Source organism: Lycium barbarum, chromosome 3 (assembly GCF_019175385.1).
Source record: "Lycium barbarum isolate Lr01 chromosome 3, ASM1917538v2, whole genome shotgun sequence".
Classification (NCBI taxonomy): domain Eukaryota; kingdom Viridiplantae; phylum Streptophyta; class Magnoliopsida; order Solanales; family Solanaceae; genus Lycium; species Lycium barbarum.
This window is the reverse complement of record NC_083339.1, coordinates 98001961-98026926: the sequence shown is the minus strand read 5'-3', so window position 1 is coordinate 98026926 and position 24966 is coordinate 98001961. Positions and strand designations below refer to the sequence as shown.

The window sequence follows — 24966 nt, the reverse complement described above, 5'->3', positions numbered from 1 at the left end:
TAAGTTCTGAGCATGTGCCTGAATGCGTGCAATGTCCATACCGTCCTGAAGGGACACAGTCAAGCATTTATCCATCAGATGGGGCCCTAGGACCTTTACAAATCGGTGTACCCTGTCGCCCATATCAGCTACCATGGCCGAAGCATACCTGTCCAAGGAGTTAAAACGGAGGCTATACTCTAGGGCACTCATGCTTCCTTGCCTCAAGTTCAAGAATTTATCGGCCCTTGCTCGCCGAACTTCTGGAGGCATATAATGACGGAGAACAGCATCAACAAACTCTTGCCATACCGGGGGAGGTGCATTGGCTCCCCGTGAAGCCATCCATACTGTATACCACTGGATCGAGACACCTCTCAATCTATATGACGCTAGCTCTACCGACTCGGTGTCTGAAGCATGTATCAATCGGAGCGTCCTTAGCATACCATCGATGAAATCCTGAGGATCCTTCTCCAGCTTTGACCCAAAGAATTCCGGAGGGTTCAAAGTAATGAAATCACGGGCTCTTGCACTAAAATCCCTATCACCATACCCTGAACTGTGCCTCTGAGCCTGGGCCGCAACCAATTGAGTCAATAAAGTAATGGCCTCTTTTACATCTTGGCCCGAAGCATTTGGTAGAGGAGCTGCAGGTGCTGCATCTGGGGCTGAGGCTCCCTCACGCTCCTCAGAGACGGGCACTGTCTGGGAGGGCTGAGACTGAGCCGCACCATGGGACTCACTTTCCTCTACTACCGGTGGCGGTGCTTTCTTAGCCCGCTTCTCTGCCACCGTCTTGCCCTTTTGGGCTGCCGTAGTCTTTCCCTTTTTAGGCATCTCTGAAATACACAACACACGATTTAGGAGCAAGAAAATCCTACATCATAGCTCTATCGCACGATTCTTATGAAGAAAGAAGGTCATTTATTCTTAAAATGTCCACAGCTTCTTGTTTATAAGTATGGCGCGCAACACACCCATAACCAAGACTCTACTAGACACGGCTCGTTGACACACCCTAGGACTGAACTGCTCTGATACCACTTTTGTCACGACCCGACTCGGGGCCGCGACGAGCACCCGGTGCTAGCCCACCCGGGCACCCTCTTAACTTACTCTTATGCTTACATCTAGGTGAGACACATAATTATACATGCATTTCCATTCATTCGTCAACTAGTCCCATTTGGACAACAGCACATTTATATCATCATAGGCATCTATGCCACATCAATATACATGGGCCAACGTGGCCGACAAAATGATATACAAAACATAGGCCGACAAGGCCAAACACATCTACCCACACACACACATGTCTACGAGCCTCTAAGAGTATAACATATCACATTAGCGGGACTGGACCCCGCTATGACCATAATTATATACACAAAAGAATGAGTACCCAAAAGATATGGCTCCGAAGGAAATGGAGCTCTCTATGTAATCTCCGAATAGGCAGCTATGGATCAAGTCTGTCTCCCTGTGCACCTGCGAGCATGACGCAGCCTCCACAAACAAAAGGACGTCAGTACGAAGAATGTACTGAGTATGTAAAGCATGAGCAACATCAATAAATAAGCATCATGAACAACATATGAAATAGCATAGGAGGGGGGAGACAATAATATCATCGTCATAGCGCTTACCTGCCTTTCGTAGGACTTTCCATTTTTCATACGTATTTGTACACCTACGTCATCATCCATATTCCATAATAGTACTCGTACCATACTTGTGCTCATATTCATATACATGTCCTTATTCGTATTCTTATACATAGTCTTATCACATTCATATTCATATTATATACATAGTCATTTCATATACATGGCATTTACATAGCATACCCGACCACATAGGATCGGTGTTTCATACATACTTGGCCAACCAAGGCTCAAGGTTACTCATACCTGGCCCTACCAAGGTTTCAGGGTTATCCGTACCATCTGCAGAGGTGTGCGCGCGTTTCGTAATCTTATACATACTTTATACATATTCATATACATATATCCTACCCGGCGTTATAAGCTCGGGGTGTCATTATAGCCCTTCATAGGCACATGTAAGTATAATAGCCCGTAGGCACCTTTAGCATCATTATTATTATCATCGTCATCACTATCATCATCATTTTCGCTACATCTATATCTTATGCTTACTCGTCATATGGGGTGCGTAGTACAATCGTAGCACATATCGAGGATCGTGAGCTTATGAGCTCGGAGTGTCAATCGTTTGAATACAACATACTCATATAGAGGATTTAAGAGTTTGGCCAAGGAACCATGCCTTATGAAAGAAGGGTTAGCCTTACATACCTTTTCGTCGGACTATTCTACATTTGTACGCTTCCTTCCAATGCTAGCGTCTATACCTTCATTAATATCATAACAATGGCCATTAGTCATTAGAATTAGCCACATTATCTAGATTCCTTAATTTTCCTCTAATTCACCCATATTCATGGTCATAACATCCAACTTCATCCATTCGTCTAAAGTATCTAGTTCATGATCTTAGTACCATTTATAATGCATTCATATCACAACACAACAACATTCATGATTCAATTCAAATTATTCCTCAAAATGTCACTATTCATCATTCATGACCTACTTGACCATATTTCCTACAATCCATGTATTTCAACTCTTCAATACCTTAAACATCATGTAAAAATCATGAATCTTACCTTAGAAGTTGTAGGAACAAGCTTTGATTAATAATACTCCACTTTGAGCAAAACCCTAGTTTTTCTCCATTTGGATTTCTTGACCTAGATGATCTTTGATGATGTTCTTACTCTTGATTCACCTTGTTTTATGTTGTTGATCCTTAAATATCCTTAAAAACTTGTATAATAAATGTAGAGAGAGGTTTTAGAGAGAAGTGGTGTAATGTTGTAATGAAATAAAATAAGTGTTGGTTCCCTTATTTAATGAATTGCAAAAATCTGTGCTGGGTGAACAGTGGTCGTTCATGGAGGTTTACGGTCCGTATTCCACTTTATGGACCGTCCCTCGTGGTCGTCTTTAACCATTTCCAGAACTAGAAACTTTGGTTGCATGCATGGTGATTTACGACCATGGTTTACGGGCCGTAAATCACTTTACGGTCCGTCCTCCTGGTCGTATTTTACCATTCTCAACTGGGCAGAAAGTCGAAGTCTTGCATGGTAATTTAGGACTGCCAGTTTACGGACCGTATACCAATTTACGGTCCGTATTTTGCACTTTACGACCACTGGGCAGATTTCAAATCTGCAACTTTTCATAGCTCTTAGACTTCTCATTTTAATCACCCACGTCTATGCACATGCATTGCTCACCTTATATCTCATCTTAACTTAGCCAACTTTCTCATCTCACATCGGATACCTTCGAAATCTCGCCTAAGGTCATCAAATGTCATTTCTTGCTCATGGACCTCATGCACTCATACTTATCACTAGTTCGTTCACTTACGTACCAATGGAAATTTTTTCCAAGGTGTAACATTAAACCATTGCCCCATAATCATTAATAATAATATTCTTCCCCGTAGGGGTACAAAAGATAAAGTAAAGACAATGCATAAAAATAAATCAGTAGAAATATCCCCCAATACTAGATGATGAAGCCTAATCCCTATCAGTCTTTGCTTTCTTTGCTTTCCGGAGAGAAGTCTTGATATGAAGATGGGCTGACGTCAAAGTGTCTTCCATAAGAAACCCTTTCTGTGTGAAGGTCAGCGGAGCAACATCGTCTAGAATCTTATTCATTCGGTCATCTAGCTCAACCAAACAACCGTTGGTAAGCTCCAACTCATGCCTCAGACTCTATATGACGGCCTTATTATGCTCAATTTTCTCCTAATACTTAGCATCCCTGTCGTCAGCTCTCTGTTGTATCAAACGGGTTCGGATCTCAATTTGCGAATCCTTCTCTTGGACACAGCTATAGGGAATAGGCCTAGGAGGAAGTGTGCCTTGCAAGTCGGCCCTCAACCAGTCCTTATATTCTATGACATAACCCGGACGAAACCTATCTTCAGCTAAGGTATCAGGAACCCAAATCATGTAACCCTTCCATTCTCGGACAAAATCCAAAGCTCTTGGTGGTCTGTCAATGTCGTAGTCAATGATGAAATCTCCCATGCCTCCAACCTGGGGTATGACATGAATTCTCCCCAATTGTCTTAAAACTCAGGCCGGAGCATAAGGGCGAATCCCTCTAATTCCCATAAGCGGCAAGAATAGGCACTTTCTCCCTTTAACTATAACTTCAGTGGATACAAAGTCATGGAACATCCATTGAATGCTTTCTTCCTTCAGTCTGGAGAAAGTGAATGTCTAACTTTGCCTGTTTTGTTATCTGAACTTCGAGTGAAAATCACAAAGATTATCCCTTTCAGCCGGCTTACTTAGGTATTGGTCACCCGTAACTTTCACTATATGTTTGAGGATCCACCATTGCAGGAGTAAATTACAACCTTGGAAGTATTTATAATGATTCCGGCAGTGACTCAGGGCTCGGTACAAATCGGCTAATATGATCGGAGTAATGTCAAAATATTTGGTTTCTTCTTTTTGGGTTATGTCGTAAAAGATGGCATGGGTGACTGAAATGATTCGGGTATCTATGGCTAAGGAACAATCTTTGGGGAAAATCATAGATCCCAAAAATAAAATGGCGAAGGCCAAGGGTTTGGTAGCCGTCAAGTCGGCATAAGTCTTGAATTCTTTGGGATGTTCCGCAAATCCATCCGGGCTTCCAAACCTTCTGTACAACTCTCTGAAGGGTCTGGTGGGGCCATAGGCCCAATTGGCGTAGTTTAAAGAAAGCATCCTACAAATTTGGGAGTAGGTGGATTTTTCTGGGATCAAGGCATTTTGGTCAGTTTCTTTCTTCTTTTCATCCCCGAGCCTACGCTAGTTAACACATCCCTAAACTCCTCTAGTGTTTGTGTCATTTCGATGTCATCCCCAAATCTGAAAACCATCCGATCTCTATCCCAGAATTTGGTAATTACTTCTATCAACTCCTTGCAACCAGTCATAGTCATGATGGATGTCAAATTTCCTAAATGACATGGGATTACTCTTTTGTCTTCCGGCGACATTTGGCCCCACCAAATCCGCAGCAGCTCAGGTGTAGTCAGGACCATATCAAAGTTCAAATTGATTCACATTTACAAAACAAAACCCAAGGTTAATCCCCCCTCCCCCCCACTAGGCAATGGTTTCATTAAAAGGCACATTTAAATGTTTCCAAATAGCACATAATATGATATGCGGTGTTTTTCGGGTCATAGACCGTACTTGACACGGGGTAGTCTCCTTATCGGGTTTGGATACGTTTAAAATATCAAAACAACCCAGTCTACTTCTCATTTGGATTTGGCTTAGCTCTATCTTAGGCTTACGCAAGAATGGATTTTTTCGAATTGACCTTGGACCAGAGCGGACTATTTGGGATAAACCGTTGTCGGCCGTTGGGTGACCGCACACCAACTTAACATTCAACGTGATCCAAATAAAGGGTGTTTCGGGATTTTTAGTGAAGGCTAGACCGCGATCCCGCGTGTCCCCTTTGAAACCATGTTGTTTCTCAAGAGTGGTGGAGTTTATGATATGATATGATTGACAGTTCAAAATTGCAAAAATTAAATACATAGGCAAATAAATACAGTTACAATCACATTATATTGAAACCCTTATGGTTAGAACCCAGAAAAATCCCCAACAGAGTCGTCATCTGTTACGGTTCGCTTTTACGCGGGTCAGGAATAAAAGTTACTACGAGGTTGTTGGTGCTCTAATTGGATTTTTATATTTTTAGAGTCGCCACCTAGTTTATTATGGAAAATTAGGAAAACCGGGTTAAAGATTTTTTCAAAGAAGGTAAAAATCCATTGGACCAAAGTTCGAGATAAGGGTTCTGGTGATCCCCTAGGGAAGGTTTTACGCACCCTAGTATTAAATATCCATAGAATACGGTTGACCTACGAGTTTCAATATGTGACTAATGTATTTATTTGCAAAAGAGTGTTTTAAATTTTCTGCAAAAATGTAATTGCTTTTCATATCATAGCATGGTTCCAAGAAATTTTTTTGAAAAATTCCCCTTTGTAAAAAAATGGGTTTTGATTTTAAAATCCACCCAAGTGCTCAACTCACTTCGTTGCCAGACTAGGACACACCCGGGATTTCTCCCAAGTAGAGTCGCTATTATTCTAGTCCTAACAAAATGGGTTTAGTACTTACGGGTTTTATTGTGCGTATATATAGAAAATAGGGAGTATATCTCCGATTTTATACATATATATCTATAAATGTAAGGAAATACAACCCTTTTAAGTCCAATTTTATCATTTAAGCCCATAAAGTCAACTTATATTCCAAACCCAAAGTCCTCAATCTTGGTCCAATAAGTTTTAATCATTTCAGTCCCTTTTGTTTTGGGGCTGTCAAGCCCAAACCAATCACAATCTCAACAGATTTTTACTAAGTCCAAAAGCTATTCCCACTTTTAGGCAATGTATGGAAATTCTCTTTTGTTTCCAAGGATCAGGTCCAAATTTCAAAAAATAGTCTTTCGAGTTTTGTAAACAGACTATTTCCAACCAATTTCAAAATATTAAGCAGTTTGCCCTTTTTTTCAAATCATGGATGATAGCTTGTAAATTCATTTCATTGTTGGTCATCTTAAAGGAAAAAACATTAAACGTAGCTCCATTTTTTTAAACTTAACCAAGATCCCCAAATTTCTTTTGCCATTAGCCGTGTCATTTAAACTAATTTGAGAAACTCAAAATCAAACCAAGTTCCAGTTTTATGCCAAATTAATCATTAACCGAATTTTTTAAAAAAAGTTTTTGGCGATCTCTTAAAATACTAAGTGTTCTACCTACGCTCTAGCATGCACAAGGGTTCCAATATTTTTAATGTTTTTTACAAATACATATACATGAATAGATAATAATAATAATAATAATAATAATAATAATAATAATAATAATAATAAACACAAAGGAAGGAACTCTGGCTAGTGGGCCTACCAAGCCCACCAATAGACTATTTTCACCCATAGTTGGGCCTCAAATAATTTTGCTTCCCTTCCTATTTTATTTTTTCGCGGACTCGATCAAAAAATGAGTTATTGGACCCTCAGCCCAATAGGTTTATGCAAGTGGATCGCCCAAGACCAAGTATTTTATGCTAGGAAGAATAGAAAGGAATAAAGATTAGCATTTGTTCAAACCAAAATGGCAAATAAAAAGCGGACTCGTGTAACATATATATATATATAGGGCAGGCCATTCATCATAAAATGGGGAGGCCCAAAATTTGTGAATAACCCAAGGCCCATAAAACAGACCCAAACATTTAAAACAAATAGAAAAGTCCACAAGAACAGTATTCTTAAAATAAAAAGTAGGCAGTGCCATACAAATATACACAACTCAAAATCATATACCATGGGTATACACACCCATGGAGATATAAGAATAGCCCAGAAAAGGAAAGGTTTCACCCTCTTGTTCCTAATGCCGCACAAGATCCAAGGTGTTTCTAGGAACCCCAGGCATGGCTGACACCAGGGAAGGCTTAAGCTTAATCCTTGAGTGCTATTAAGCATCTCCATTTATGTGTTAAGCTTATGGTATACAAGAGAAAAAGCATCAATATTTGTATGTACAACTCACTACAAAAACTAGCTATAGCATACACATAATATACAATCCAGTTGAATGTATTACGACATTTAATAGTGAACACCTTTTAAAGACAATCAGGCTTAAGCAAAAACAATAGTGAGGAAGAACCTTAACCCCAAATAGCACCACTTATCAGAAATATAACAAAACTGGGCTAACTAATGAATTACACTTAGTCACTTAGAAAAAAACCAAGAAACAGTCCCTAAACTCCCAGGACTAAAACAAATATTAAGGCCAACAGACTCATAGCAGTGATATGCCCCATATATGTTAGATATACCAACTTTTATACACTTTTGAGGTGTGTAGACTTTGAGTATATTTTATATATCTGGGTATATCCTTTCATTCATTGTTGAAAAAAAAAACAACTCTATAAAGTAGATGATGAAACAGAGATGATAGACCCTCAAATGTAGAAGTTTCAACCCAGCAAAACAGACAGAATCGGGAAAAAAGAAAAGATTTACAAGTCAAGTGTCAAGAAGATATGTGATTATGAATATTCCTACTCTTTTTTTTACTGAATATCAAATGATATCCTCTTGCCAACTTAGTTTTTTTTTTAAGCCCATGATCACACACATACTATATATTAATTCTACATCTAACTTTGCAAATAAGTCCTTTAGTCAGACACAGATAGAGAGAAACAAATGTACATAGTTGCAAGACAAAGTCATAAACAAGCAGGGCAAACAGATTTTGAAATCACTTTCTTTTCAAACTAAGGAACAATGATAATGCTATAGCTATTGCAAACTGAGACATGTCCTACACAGAACTGCCTCATGAGGCAATTTGTAACAGATTTGAAGGACCAACATCTCATCACTTCTTACCCAAACACAAGATTCTTGACTGTTATCATGAGTCTTATAGACTATAAATACAAATTTTAGAAAATACTGAATATGAATTCTAAAACTTAGAACTCATTCTAGGACCCTTTTTTTAATTAAAACCATTTAATCAACTTGATGGCATAAGCCTCATACTTTCCAAGGAGCATGTAAAGTTCTTACTTACCATAGACAAGTCAATTTAATATTTAAAGGTACAATTCCATTCCAAACAAAACCTCAAAAGATTCATGTACCATTTGATTTTGAAATTCGCTAAGAGTGGTGTGCAGGCAGTTTCAGAGCAAAGCAAAGCAATAAACAAATACTACTATCAACTAGGAAAAATACTCCTATTTTTGACAAAGTGCCAAGATTTAAACAAGTAGTAGCTTAAGCCAAGCCAAGCTTGACATGTTAAGACATCAGATTTAGTAGAAGTTAACATAAGACAGGAGTAAAAAGTTTAAACATTGTCTAATTCAATGGGATCAACCAAGAAAGTTCTCCAGACTTAAAATTATTGCAGTACTGCCCATCAAACATTAGACCATCAGGCCAAATAGACCAAAAAAACTAGACTAGGAGAGTTATAGCAAAAAAACAGTCAAGTTAAAACTTAACTTTACTGATCATATTCAAACTAACAATATCTAATAACCATCTAATTGTATCCCCACAAGATAATAATACACATTGTTCAAGTCAACAATATCTAATAGTCATCTAACCAGCTCCCAACAAAGCAACAACACACACCTTATTTAAGCAACACAGTACAGGGTTGGACATGAATAAATTTAGGCATGAAATTAACTAGAAGAAGGGCACATTTGGCCACACGGATCAGACACTTAACTAAGTCAAGCCAAATAACTTAGGATGCGGCTAGTTTGATTTTAACAGTGCATAAGCACCCTTTCTTCATCATATCAAGACTTAAACTATAGAACTCTATTTTTTATTTTAAACAGGTTATATAAGGCTAACAAATAAAGCATGTTTGGTTGGGATTGATCAAGTTATTAAAGCCAAAGTCAATGTGGTATATCTTGATTAAGCCAAATTATCTAAATATGTTAAGCAAACTCAATTATTGAAAGCAGAATTAATGTTCATCTAATCAACATACTTTAAACTACCCATATAATCTTTCGTACTTCAACTAAATCATACTAAGTAGACATACAAATCTAATTAATTGAACTAATCACACACATAGAGTACATTGTATTAAACAAAACAAACGAAGCTTAACTGAACAAATAAACAAACTAGCACAACAAACTACTAAGGAAAAAAGAAATAGAAAGAAAATTCAAAGGAAAATTACCTCCTTTTTGTGCAGCCTTCTAGTCGAAATTCGAACTTGGAGACCACAAATATTCCCCAAAATGCTCAGAATTACCCAGAAAACCAAACAACCACAATAAATAGAATTTTAAATTTTTTTAAACTAGGTTGAAAATTAAAGGTTTCAAGCAAACAAATCCAAAACCCTAGGTATTCAACCTTTATCTCTGCAAATGAAAGTGTTCAAATGCTCATATCTGCCAAAAGCCTTTTTTAAAACGTAGTTTGGGGGTTCTATATATAGAACCCCAAACTTGCAAAAAGAAACCCCAACTCCCCAATGTGGGACAAGCTAGTATTTTCGAACAAGCCTTCTTCCTCCACAAAATCAAGGGTCAAGATTTTCTTAAAAACACATCAAGGGCCAGTATTGCCCCAAAATAAATCAAATCCGCTCAAATGCTTTAAGACCAAGAAAAATGCTAGATCCAAATCAAGTAAAAACAAAATCCATTAAGGATTCAGTCATGCCCGTTGAAAGAAAGCAGAAAAAGTAAAAAGGATGTGAGATAATACCGCGTTTTGACAAGGATCGATGAAAAATTGCTGAGATATCACTACTAGAAAACAAGCCTGTAGCAACGGTTTTTTTTAGCTACGGATATGTAACCGTTGCAATAGATAGTCTACAACAACGGTTACAACCGTTGTAGTAGTCCATCAGACCTAATAATACAGTTTCAAAATTAAACCGTTGCATTAGTCATAAAACCGTTGCCACAGAGTTAAATATGGCAACGGTTGTGGAACTCATTGCAATAAATTGCTCTGTGGCAATGGTTTTTTCGGAAAAAAAGGCTATGGCAACGGTTCCGTTTCCCAATTATTTTCACTCACTAATTTCAGTCACCCACCAAAGTTTTTTTTTTAATTAAAAAGTAACCCAAAATATTTCTGGGTATAAAACATTCGTGTGTCACACTATAGGCTTTAGAACTCAATACCAACAAAGGGCGTCTTCTTCAGCATCAACATCTTCTTCTCCGGCTAAGGTTTCTTCTCCGGTGAAGGCTTCTTCTCTCTCTTTGCATTCTACAGGTGTGGGACCAAATCTCTTCCTTTGTCATTTATTTTTAGTGGTATTATTTTTTAAAATCTGAAATTCCACTGAAGGGTTTTTTGAAAGCTTAGAAAAATATAGAAATGGATTTCTATGAATCCACATACTGTTGGCAAAAAAAGCTTTGCTCTAGTCCGCAATGATTTGGTATGCGCTCTTATTTATCATTAAATATATGAACTTTTTGTTTCTTTAAAGAAGATATTTGATATCCTCTTTCAATGTATCTAGGCAAAAGATAGGGAAACATCCGATCCTCTATCACTTAAGGAAATCTTTGTGGCTACAAGAAAAAGAAAACTTGGTCGATCATACAAGGATACAGAAGAAGATACAAGTAGAAAAATTGTGTGAATTCTATCTAATTTTTATTTTGCTGAGTTAAATTATTTGTTCTGATTGTTTTTTTTTTATATGTACTTGATTTCTTTTTTTTCTTTTAATTTGCATTATAGGCTGAGATGGAAAATATTGAAATGCAACAAAATGAAGATGGTAATGAGTCAATTAATGCATTTGCTTCCGTCATGGGGCGTGAACATTCAGGACGTTTAAGATTGTATGGACGAGGGGTTACTAAAACTACTTTAAAAGGGAAAGTTGTACATTTCAAACACTCTTCAAATGCAACAAATGATCTCGTGCAAAAGATGGAAGAGTGGATGATGAGATTAATGGAGGAAAAACTGGAGGAACAAAAAGAACAATTTGAGGAACAAAGTACAACGATGAGACAAGAAATTGTAGAAAATTTAACAACAAAACTTCAATGTTCAGGATTACCAATTGATGCTAACCTTTTAGCGACATTGGTTGAAGCTTTCTCAACACGAGCAACAACTATTCAGCCAATTCATCGTCCTTCTATTGGGGGCAAAGATCAGGGTCAGAATTTTTCTTTTTCTTCTCCTGCCTCTTCTTTCTCTTCTGCTTCTGCTTCTGCTTCTTCTACAACTTCTACTTCTTCTTCTTTTGCTGGTATTGTTGCGACTGTGATCTTCTTCTTGGTTTTTGTTATTTTAAAGAAAAAGGCTTTTCTACTATTGCGACAAGATTTTTTTTTTTAGTTTAAATAATGGAGCTAAAATCCGTCGACTGACTAAAAGGGAAAGTGTGACATATAATTTAGGATGGAGGGAGTATAATTTACAGAAAACACCATGAACAAAACAAAGCAGCTGCTTCACATTGATTATGACAAAAATACTTTTGCATATTTCTGTAGCTAATATGGCTACGATTTCTCTACGACATGTTATTAATTGAAAAATGAACCTGCATAAGATGTCTTACTAAGTAGTGAATTAGTAGTTTTGTATCTAAACTGGATAATACGCACAAGTGATTAATGAAAAAAATCAGCAGTGAATTCATTAATTCAATGGCTCTTATGATATGATATTGATGATTCTTGTCAACTTGTTGATTTTCAAATTCCTCTTCTCCAATGTTGCTTTCTTCTTTTATAACTTCACTGCCAACAATATCATCATTATCACCTCCAGTTCTTGAACCCCATGTCTTTTTGGACGAATTAGAACTGTTTCGTTCATCATGGCATGTTGAAATTTCAAGATTTTTATCACTCTTTTCCTCCATTTTCTTGTTATATAAAGGGTGTTCCACTGTTTCAGCATTGTAGTCATATGTTCTCTTCAAGATTTTAGTAATCTCATAAGACTCATCATCTAAAAAATCGAATGGAGTAACTGGACTCTTCTTTGACATATTTTGGCTGAAGCTAATAATGAAAAATATGTTACTAATAAAGAAGAAAGCTGAATGGGAATTGATTTTTATGGGTTTGGTTTAAAATGAAAAAGTTTCCAAGACAATAAGAGGAGCCTGAGAGCTCTAAAATGAAAGCTTGTCGGTTATATAGGAAGTTTAGTTTGGATTCCCTCTCTGTTACTGCAGAAACTAAGTTTGCTTTGTTGGAATTTCTTCTCTATTTTCCAATATTGAAACAATACTTATTTCATAGGTTTCTAATGACATTCTGGTCTAGCAACTTAAATGGAGCTGATTTTAAAAAGACGTTTAATTGGAAGTATGGGTCAGTTTTTGGCTTTTAGAAGTGTAAAATATCACCTTAGAGTCAATCACTAGAATGATGAATGTTTAACCACGTGAGGCATCAGTCTAAGCTTGAAAAAGTTGCACTTTATTTTGCAAAATTGTTATTGACAGATTATTCAAAATCTTACATAGTTTGAAGAAACATCTTAACATAACTTCCAGTTGGTCAAGCGTGAAAAATGTTATGGGAATGCCAAAGACATACGGATTGACTGCTAAATGAAATTATGCGGATTAAAATTAAAAAGGAACATGTGCCTTCTTTAAGCTATTTGATATTCTCTTATTTGATATATAACTACAAAGATGAGATTTTTCTACATATCACATTCATATGTATCAATTAGAATCTGACATATAACTACAAAACTGAGATGTCCTCAACACTCAAAGAAGTAAGAAAAAATTTCTAACTTTTCCTTAAGCTTTGAAGGTAGGATTATCATTCTGTTATTTAGTGAAAAAGCTTTATTCTTATTTTTTCTAACTAACAGTTGTATGTGTTTGGTTAAAGTTTTTTTTTTTTCCGCTGAAAGCAAGATAAGAGTAAATATAAATCAGTACATAGTTATAGAATTTGGCATAATACTGGAAATTCATGTCACCAGATGCCAAAAAACAGCACTCATAATGCAACTTGAGACCTGCTGTTGTTAGACTCTCAAATCTGCAAAATGATCCATGATATGTTCTTTGATGTGATCCAACTGCTGCAAGTTGTGTGACCTGCAACAAATGCTTCTTTCTTGTAAATCTGCAGCTGAACAAAATTAACTCTCCCTCAGAATCTCTGTCAATCAAATGGTGTCCCAAGTTTGATCCCTTGATGCACCATATTTCCTCAATCTTCACTGAAAATTCAACTTGAAACCAGCAACAGTGAAAGTGACATGTTGCATTCTTCTGAATTCTGATTAAAAAACCAGTTCTAGCCTTACGTTGAAACAAACCAGTTGAAACCCAGTCATGTGATCCAACTGGGAAGCAATACCAGTAACACTACACTTTCTACCTATTGATGATTCTTGAGTACATAGTACTGATACCACCCACTAAGTAAGACCAGTATGTAAATCATAAGTGTCCTAGTATTCTTTGATATATCATGTCCTGTAGGATGGAAACCTTTCAATAGGTCAGTTCCTGCTAGTGTACTAGGACTCCAAATCCGGCAAAAAAAATGAGGAAAACCAGCAAAAAAATAATTTCTCTACTTTGTCCCATAGCTGGTTCTCTAAATGAATTCCATGTTGTAGTCCAACTGCAATAATATTGCTTCTCAACTCCATCTAGCAACTTTTTTGCATGTAATGCTTGTGAACTTCTATACTAGCAAAAAACCACATCATTTCTCATATGAATAAGATAAATAGCATAAACAGGCTTCAAGATTTCTATTTTGCTAGCCTTTTTGTATCTGCATGCCAAGGCACCTGCAAAAAGGAAACTAGTGTTAGTAGAAAAAATTACCATCATGTTCTCCTCCCATAGGACTTGAACATGATGGCAGTGATCCCTACTCCTCTCCACCTCAGCACCCTTGTGTCTCCATGTTAATTCAAAACTGCAGCTTATCCAATTTCTTCCTGAACTACACCAGATGTCCAAAGCCCATGTACAGCAAAAAAGCAATATACTTGTTCCCATGCTGCCTGCAGTTATGAACCAAGTAAGCATCAATTCACTTCTCTTCAGAACACCAACTACTATTATGCCAACCATACCCCTGGTGCCTTCAAAAAATTTGAAAAAATGTGTCAATCCTTTTCCCACCATTATACCCCTAATGAAATAGCCTGCTCTAAACTAACAAACTGCAACTATTATGAACTTGTATCCCTTATGAACTCCACATCTGCAAATTGTATAATTATTTCTGATCCTTGCATTTCTCTCCTGATTCACATCAGCAGCAACAAGCAGTGCTGTATTTATGCAAACCTTGTGTTTCATATTCACCAAATTATATAAGGATCTCTATCTAGCCACAACCATCAGAAATACTTTCCAAACTAGAGAGCCTGTTTCTCTTCACCTCACTAGCAGTCCTCATCAACCAACTATGTACCAGCTCATTTTCAATGGAATTTGGATCATTGACACAGAGAAAATATTCACCTTTGAACCAAAATTTCACCACACCATAAATCAACAAGAACCAACCTTGTCAAATGAACAAGATCAAAGGCACAAATATAAATCTGTGTTCTTGCATTCCTTGGGACATAGCCATCACCAGAGATCTTCATCTTTCCATTTACCAAATCCTTTCCCATAAATGGATAAAGGATACATACATCAGCAATAGTCATGATGTCTTCACCAAAGATCTTGTAGGTTCTCTTTTTTTTTTTAATGAAAAGATATTGCATATATGACAAAAAATAACTACAAGGTAGCATTACAAATGTTAACTACATATTCTAAACATACAGAAGAACCTAAACTAACAATAGTCCTAGTAGTATTAGTACTTGCAAAATTAAAAATTAAAGAGGCAGCTGGAGCATTAGTTGCAAAATTTTGTGCCAATGTCTTCTCTTGGGCAGTGTTAATGCCTTAGGTAGGAGTGTGTGTACTTTTATTTTATGTTGTTCATCAATTGTATTAATCACGATTTTTGCACTTATTAATTCAACAATTTCTGGTGAATCAATCAAATGAATTGGGCATTTCATTTTTTGGGTTTTTGATTACTTAATAGTTATTCCGTTTCTTTTTTGAACTTTCTTCCTTCTATCCTTTGATTATTGTTCCTTTTAAACTTGTAGGTGAAAGAAATGAACAAGGCGGAGATGAAAGCAGTGAAAGAAATGAACAAGGCAAACTTAATTATATGTATGCTAACTCTTGAATTGTCAACCAACAACTAGTTGTACATTTTGGATTAAGATTTTGTTGATGAACAACTTTGTTTTGTCATTTATATAAACGAAAGTGTGTTATATTTTATTACTTACAATTGCACATAATAGTCGTTATAATAGATTTTATTAATTATTGTTGCAACAACTCATAACTAACATTGCAATATCTAGTACTGACCGTTGCAATAGGTAGTAATAACTGTTCCAATATCTAGTAATAACCGTTGCAATAACAAGTAATAACCGTTGCAATAAGTAACCCAGAGCGTAACTCAGAACGTTGCAATATGTCTAGTGCAACGGTTATGAACCGTTACAAAAGACCTATTGCAACGAATTTTGGCCGTTGCAAAAGATACAATTAATCGTTGCCATTGGTTAAAGGATAACTGTTTCCATAGGTGCGTCTGAGGCAACGGTTTAAGAATCGTTGCATAGTACCGTTGCAATAGACATATTGCAACAGTCTACCAAGTAACGGACCCTAAACCGCTGCCATAGGTCCACTGCAACGTTTATAGTATCTATGGCTACAGTTTTTGTTCTGTTGCTATAGCCCTGTTTTTTAGTAGTGTATGGTAGAGCAATAAATGCTCTTGCCATTCTCGGTCTTGCAAAGGTAGTACCACCAACAAGGACCCACGAAATTTTCCGATCCGGTAACGTGACGAGGACAGAGAAGGAAAGGGTGTAGAGGCGGCTAGGGTTGCCCCTATCTCCTTTTCATTTTACCAAATGAAAACCTTATGGCCTGTTTGTGTATTTGTGTGTGTAAGTGGACGGGTGGGCCTAGTCTGGCCCTTCATTGGGCTGGGCTCGACTGAAATAAATGGAATTTAAAGGGGCCCAATTTCAATATACATATATACATGATATATATGCATATACATGTATATTATATATCATGTATATATGGGTGGGCGGGTACGCATGGATTAAATAAATAGCCCCATTTTTTGAAAGATGCCCATTATAAAATATATAAGAAATAATAAAATCCATTTAAAGCTAATTTGTCAGATTTTTTGAAAAGCTAATAAAAATATAACCCTGATTTTAAAGAGTAATAAAACTAGTTGCGATTTTAAAATGATACAATAATGATAAAAGAGATAATAATAAAAGTAACTCAGATTTTAAGGAAGACAATAATAATAAAGGTAACCAAATTTAAAAAGAGATAAGTAAAAATAAGAGGCGACTAAGCCCTTTTTTTATTCCTTTTTTAAAAAATACCTTAATTAAATTTGGCTAGTTGCTATAAGTGGCTAATAATTAATTACTTTAATTGTGGCGGTTGTATTTTTACCAATTCGTATTTGCACTTGCCTCATTTAAAAAGGAAACTGTCCTGGGGAAGCACAGTTGTCAATCGTACCAGGAAAAAGGAAAAAATATACTTCTACATGGATGGTGCTCTAAATGGACTTTATTTTAGAGTCGCCATGTAATTTTTTAGTAAATTAGGAAAACCAGTTCAAAAAGGGTTCATTCAAAACGGTTAAATTTTAAAAGAATCCTAATCTAACTGGAACATGGGTAAGGGTTCTGATGATCCCCCGGGGAAGGTGTTAGGCACCCCGGTATTAAAGATCCATAAAATACAGTTGACTTGAGGGTTCTAATAGTATGTCGTTGTTGATATAAATTAATTATGATAAAAACAGTTTTGTTTCATATTGTCGCAAATAGAGATTAGTCATTTATGCAAACTATACTACGTTTCAAAATTCAAAAGTGGTAAAATTTTACCCAAAATTGGGCGTTTTAAGTTGTCGAACTAGAACACTTAGGCTAATACCCGAAGGCTCTTAGCCTAAGTAGGACTCTAAGTAAGTCTACCCAAAAAATAGTTTTGAAAAATATTTCGGAATATAGGAAAATAGTTTTAAGAAAATAATTTATATACACTATTATAGTCCGTATAATGTTCTACATATATTTAGTCCATTTTTTATTCTATTTTTTGCTAAGTTTTACTCAAATTTTATTTTTTAAACTTAAGTCTAATTGATCATATTAGTATTACAAGTTTTGTCCAAATCAGTCCACGCGTCCAAGCCCATAGGGTTTTATAAATGTTTAAATCAGTCTCACATTTTACAAAATCGGCAGTTTTGGTCCTTTAATCAAATCAGCCTCAACTTGCATTTAAAGTCTCAAAATTAGTCTTGATTATTATAGTAAACTCATTTTGGCGACATTAAAATACGACAATCTCATAAGGGTTCCAATTGACATAATAATTGCACAAATAATAACTTAAAATGTGTAATTAAAGGAGATAGAAAATCTGGGCCGACCAAGCCCAAATAGAAAAATGTTGGGTTCATCTTAATTCCAACATATGCTCCATTTCGCTCTAAGTTGGGGTTGACTCGATCTATTACGGTTGATGGGCCTCGTGAAAGCCCATCAACGGGTTTTGGAGGGTGAAAAATGCAAGAGGGCATATTTGACATTAGTATTCGTTAAGTAATTAAATATAAATGCGGAAATTAAACTATGTTAATTATTACAAAGCAAAAATATGAATAATAACCATATTGGGCCATTTCCCCTTAACAGTTAACAGATAATTATAAATAAATAGCAGCCCAATTGGTTGATCCGGCCCAAAGTAGCAAATATGGTAAGGTAGAGATGTTCAGTCAACTAGAGGCCCATTGTTATATCCGGTATTTTGCACGTTCGGATATTTTGAGATAATTGCGACAAGTTAAAGACAAGGCTATATTTTGATCTTGTTTGGTATATAAAAAATTTTTTGATGTGGAAATATTAAGAAAGGCTAGGGGTAAAAAGAGAAATTCGCAAGATGACTCATGGAAATATGGAGGGAGGCTAAGGGCAAATTTGGAATTTGGAAAATAAATCTTCATGAAGTGCAAAACAAAAAAAAAAAAAGGATTGGGCTTGATAAAAATTGGGCCAAGTGGCCGGCCATGTGGGGTGGTCCAAGGCCCACATGGAGGCCTAATATATATTCATAAAAAGATGACCATTTAGTCACATTTTTCATTCTTAACACTTGGAAAATAGAAGAAACTTGGAGAAGACCCCAAACAAGGGAGCTATTCGGCCAAGTGAAGGGAAAATTGAAGCCTCCAAATTTGATTCAAAAAAATATTTTCTTCTAGTATTTCCACTAATTAAAAGGTCCTCTTTAACGTGGTATAATTATTGGAGCAAGAAAACCTCTCTTTGTTGCAAGTTCATAATTCTAGACAAAAGGGAAATCAAGGGAAAAAGGTAAGAATTAATCTTCTTTTATATGTTATGGATGGTTGTGTATGTTGTAGTATCTAGAAATGGGTAAAATTCATGAAAATATGGATATATGTATGGTGGCCGTGTGTATGTGTAGGAATAATGACTCAATTATTTTATCTAGTGTTTTGGTTGTTGTTGTTGTGGATTATATATTGATAATGAAAGCTTGATGATTCTAGTTGATGTTGTAAGTGTTGGAGAGTTGTTTCAGAAGCTAAAGTGACTATAATATCACTTCTTGTAATTATGGAAAATAATGTTGCTAGCATGTGAATTGTTGGTATAGTCCATGAATTTGAAAGAAGAAAATGTATTGTTGTTGCTTTTGTTGCATTTGGAATGTTTCGTGTGGAATGGAGTTTTGGTTGAATTGTTTGAATGTTGTGCGGATTGTTTGAAATGTTCTTGAGCCTTGTTTAAATGACTTTGGATTAGTGTTGGAGTATGCGAGCATTGGCGTTGGTTTGATTGTATGTAGTTAAAGTGAATGTAAACGGAATGCCGTTGAATTATGTTAAAGCGGGTTACTAATGTTGGAATATGTTTCAAATTGATTGTTGGTATTGTCCAAATAATTGTAGGTATGGTTGTTGATAAATTTGGCCGAGTTGAATTCTCGGGGTTGTTGTTTTTACAGGGGAAATGCTGCCGAAATTTCTGTAGACAAAGCGTTAGTTCAGGATAAGGTTCTTGGACATCTACATCTAATGTTTGTTACTCACTAATATTGTTATAGATTTTGGAAAGGCCAAGACTTATGTTCGGATTAGCTAAGGAAGCAGACAAGGTATGTAAAGCTTACCCTTTATTTCTTTTGGCATGATCTTTATGAAACGAGCAAATGACGTGTATGTATGATTTCACAGAAATTTCCTATTCTTAGAGCCACTAGGATGGCTAATATTATTGACTTCCATAAGTTGTTTCATATTGTTTTGATGCGTATCTATGATGTCTGAAGTTTGTTTGATATGTTTCCAAATGGCATTCGAAAGATAATTGATATAACTAAGGTTTTGATCTTCAAATGCTAGTATGTTCGATTATTCCATTGAGTCTTTGATATATTTTGATATGTACATATGGTTCCAAAAGCTCTATTTGATTTGATCCATAACGATATCCGAAAGATACTTGATATGATTGTTGCTTTGATTATCCAAAAAATAGCTTCTAAAATTTTCGTAGAAGGTTCTGTACTTCCAACGCTCATAAATTTCTTATACTGAGTCGGATTGACCCGAAACTTGTTTCTGAGCCTTCAGGTGTCGGTAAGTATACTTATTTATCGAGTCTTGATTTATATGCATATAGTTTCTCACTACTCTGCTCGTGCATGTGCCATTACCTTTTTCGCCGAGTCCCGGGCCGGTATATATCGTGCGCATGGTTCGCCGGGTCCCTTGCTTGAGGGTCGGGTGCCATATATGTATTCCGGAGTATTATGTATTACGGTGTTATGATGTGTTCATGGTTCGCCGAACCATATATGTGTATATGTATATTCTGATCTTATGATGTGATATTATGATGTGTGACGGAGATTACGGAGCAAATCTTCTGGAGTATGATGTGTGTGGCGCCAAAGGCAGGGTGGCGCCACGTTCCCCGGGTCCTGCAAGGGGCCGGATACTGTTCCTGGCATGCATGATTCGTGTTTCCAGTAAGTTGTTTTTATTACTCTGCATATCGTGCTTATTATCTGTACTAACCTGCTGCACGTTCCGCAGTAATATAACATATGTATATGGATCGGGCTGCACGTTCCGCAGCAATATATTTACGGATCGGGTTGTACGTTCTGCAGCAATATGTTTATGGATCGGGCCGAACGTTCCTCGGCACTAATATGTTATATATGGATCGGGTCGTACGTTTCTCGGCACTATTATGTTACATATGAATCAGTTATATGTATATGTATATGATGACATACGATGTTGGCACGCATGGTCTGTGTTTGGAAAGTAAGCATTTTGGCACTCTGGATGATCTACCTATTTTCTGTACTTCTTCTGACATATGACATCGGTATACACGATTTGCATTCTGAAAAATAAGCATTTTGGTATTCTGAAAATGTATTTACTTTTGTACTGCTTGTTTCGATTATGGTTTTGTTTTCTGTATTCCATGCCTTACATACTCAGTACATATTCCGTATTGACCCCCTTTTCTTCGGGGGCTGCGTTTCATGCCGCGCAGGTACACCCAGATGAGTAGAAGCCATTATAGAAGATGTTCCAGCGGTGTTGGCAAGCTCCATTTGCTCCTGGAGTGCTGCCGAGTCAGAGTATATGTGCTATGATTTCTGATTAATGTTAGAGACTTTGCAGACAGAGTCGTGGGTATATAATGTTAGTTTTGTAAGCGGCTCCATCAGTCGATATTAGTTTTGTAAGCGGCTCCATCAGTCGATAGGTCATTCTGTGTTATGTAATAAATTGTACATGATTACAGATTTTGTTTGATTCGAGAATAACGATGAAAAAGAATATTTCTGAAAGCTGTACTATGTATTTCATCTTTATTTGATTTAAAAGTCTAAGAAGATTATGTGTGCACTAAGGGTCTGAGGGTTCGCTCGGCCCTAAGTAAGGGTCGGGTGCCCGTCGCACCGTAGGGAGATTAGGGTGTGACAAAGTGGTATCAGAGCAGGTCGTCCTAGGGGTTGTCTGCAAAGTCGTGTCCAGAAGAGTCCTGTTTATGGGTGTGAAGCCGGCCACATTTATAAACAGGAGGCTACAGGGCATCTAGGGATTGTTGACCTTCTTTCTGTCTTCGACCGTGCGATAGAGCCAAGTCATTAGAAATGAGAATTCCTTATATAAGCTTTATATACGACGGAAGGAGGTAAGTAATTATATGGAAAGTTATAGAAGTAAGCCTTGATATATTTGTTCTGTTATCTGGAAATTGGAAGCTATGGGTGGCTGGAATATGTCGTATGACTGTATGCCCCGTGAGGCATTGTTGGTATTTGCTGTGGGTGGATTCTGAATAGTAAGAACTATAAAAGAAGATTCTGCCAGAATTGTTCATAAATCAGGTCATTTAGTTAAGTACGCCTAACAGGAAGAAGTGTGGAAAGGGCATATCGTAAACAGACCATAAGTGGGATGTGATATTTTAGAAAAGCTATGGATTTGGCATGACATGAAGAATAATAGCGAGAAGGACGATTAGCAGTCCGAAGGATTGCAATGGATAACATTCGAGGCTTAGTAGGAACAAGGTCTGTTAGAGGATTCAGAAAGTCGACAATCAGTTTTGCTATAAATTATGTGAGTGGGAATCCGAACAGACTGATATCCGAATACTTACAAGTATCGGCGACGAAGGTATATTTGCTACCATCGGGAATCTAGGAATCTAGGACGAAGAGTAGTACACATATGAGTGAAAAGCGAATATTGAGGATTGAAAAGGGTAAAATAGTAATTGTAAAGGAGAAAGACGTGTTACGAAAATATCTCGAAATCCGTAAGACCTCGACTTGCTCCATATCATGTAATGAAGGTCATGCGAGGAAGTGGACGCGATTATATCAGCATTAAGTCACCAGATTTCATCAAAGTTTCGGGGTTAAGCGTGCTGGGGTGAGAGAAATATTAGGATGGATGACCCCCTGAGAAGTGCACTAAAGTTCTGTAAATTCAGATACAAGAGATAAGTGAAGGTTAGAGTAGCCTAAGGGAAACTAAAATATATGGGAAGGTTGGAGACCCTAAGAGGTCGCGTAAGACGAGGCAGACTAGACTGGTGAAGAGACAGAGAGTGCATCACAGCTCTGGAATTTGGATAGGCTTGAATAGCGTTGGGAAGTATTTTGTGAGCAAGTTGGCAGTAATTATATGAATGCGCATGATATCCCCTATGTGATTATATTGACGGGCATGTGATGTGTGTCCCAGCAACCGGTGCTACGATATGGAAGGCATCAATCGAATAAGGGTACTGAAGTTCAAGTGACAGCAAAAATAGATGGTACGAGTGTACAAGATAAGCTGCTATTATTTTTACTACGGGTTACGATTGGAAATTTTAATACAACGATATTTGGAAAATAAAGAGTGTGAGTAAATGGAAGGCAAGGAGAACAGATGTCGGGAAAAGATGAAAGTTAAGAAAACCTTGCTGAGTGAAACCCCCGAGAGAAATTACCGGTAAAAGTACGAGACTATTTGGATAAAAATTCAAAGGTAGGCACGTGAAAAGGATAAAGTATGGTATCATGGAACAAAAGAGGAATGTGTGGAGTTCGAAAACCAATTTCAATAAGTGGGACTGAAGGAATAGCGAATATGACGAGGGATGTGAAGCAAGAAAAGAATGATTAGGCCTTGTGACGATGCTAGGAGATTTAGGTCCTTGAAAGGTATATAAAGGAATAAAATGTGCAGCTATATTAATGTGGTTACCTCGGACATGGAAATGCTTTCCTGAAAGGATGACTTGGAAATAATACGAATTTGCGCGTTTAAGGTAAAAATTTCACGAACTTCAGAGCCGATGCCACAAATGGCAAAAGAAGAAAAGTGTCCGAGGAGGAAGGAACCTAGGGAAGGTTAAGGATGAAAGTAGGAAAAGTATACTAATGGGTCGACATTGTTGATTGGGAGATTAATGGTGTGGAGCGAAAATTCATGTGAGGTCTGGAAGATTTGATCTCAAAGGAAATGGAATGCAATCCAAGGGACGTGCATGGGAGACCGCTCGGTCACAGCATAATAAACATGGTTAAAGGTTCGATGAGCGAGGATAGATGGAATGTAATCTGTAAGGATTTTATGCTAAGGTCAAAGTAGCAGGACGCTCGAGACAACATGGACGCACTGTCCCAACACAAGCGCGTAGTTAAGAAGCACTACGAGTAAGTAAGCTAAATGGGTGAAAAGAATTAATAGTGGATAGGAAAATATGGGAATGTTGACAAGAATGATAATGTAGACAGAAAAGGAAAAGGAAAGCTTATGGTAAGAAGTTTCGATATGTTGTGCACAGAGTTAGAAGCAAAGACGAGGAGTAAGGTATAAATGAAGACTTCACAAAAGGACTGTTAGCATATAAAGAGCCCCTTAAGGGGGGGGGGGGGGGAGGCCATATTATATTAGGCTTAAAAGGAATCACAACAATTTTAAGCGCCAGAAAATGAAATTTATTAGCTCGGGGCTAGAATTCAAAACATATCGGCATACTAAGAGAATACATGAAAGAAGTAAAAACGAATTGACAATGAGTGTACCATGAGGCCGGCATGAAGGGAAAGGATGGAAGACGCCTTAAGAGAATGCTTCATGCCAACATGAATTATGATATGCTCAGAACATGATTTGAATCCCTCATATCGGGCAAATTTGCGTTGTACCTAAGTACGCAGCGACATGTTTTAAAGAGTAATAAAAAGAGCAAGAAAGGGCTACAAGCTAAGTTCATAAAGGATAATGGATAGACTGATAAGACTGAAGGGATAATTCGGACAACAATGACTATTAGACAAAAATACCAACGATTGGTAGTTTGGAAATTTTTGAAGGAAAGAAAGGACGCAGTGCCTATGAGTGAAATAAAAGAGTTCATCGGACACTAGAAAATAGTTCACGGACCATTAATTTTATGGAGCATGATAATATACACTATGAACTTATATGAATCATCGATGTGAAGTGATGCTCGATCATATTTGTAAGGAATCCCCACCGGAAAGCCAACAAGAAATAACGAAGGACGAAGTGAGCGCCAATACAAAGAAATCAAAGACAAGTATACTTGTGTCGATAAATGTGAGGGAAGGAAATAAAGAAAA

General features: G+C 37.0%; 1 protein-coding gene across 4 annotated transcripts; it reads left to right on the top strand.

The window, feature by feature from the left end:
* Positions 1–10771: 10771 nt before the first annotated feature.
* Positions 10772–16032, top strand: LOC132631653 (uncharacterized). Of its 4 annotated transcripts, none has more exons than XM_060347314.1 (5): positions 10772–10919; positions 10995–11088; positions 11173–11278; positions 11397–11826; positions 15792–16032. In XM_060347314.1, exons 2-5 carry the CDS (start codon positions 11081–11083, stop codon positions 15872–15874), a joined length of 627 nt encoding a protein of 208 aa, XP_060203297.1. In that variant the 5' UTR covers positions 10772–10919; positions 10995–11080; the 3' UTR covers positions 15875–16032. The 4 variants fall into 4 exon arrangements, with proteins under 4 accessions (XP_060203297.1, XP_060203295.1, XP_060203298.1 ...); XM_060347312.1 differs by having other exon boundaries at positions 11173–11289; XM_060347315.1 differs by having other exon boundaries at positions 10809–10919; positions 11013–11088.
* Positions 16033–24966: the final 8934 nt, after the last annotated feature.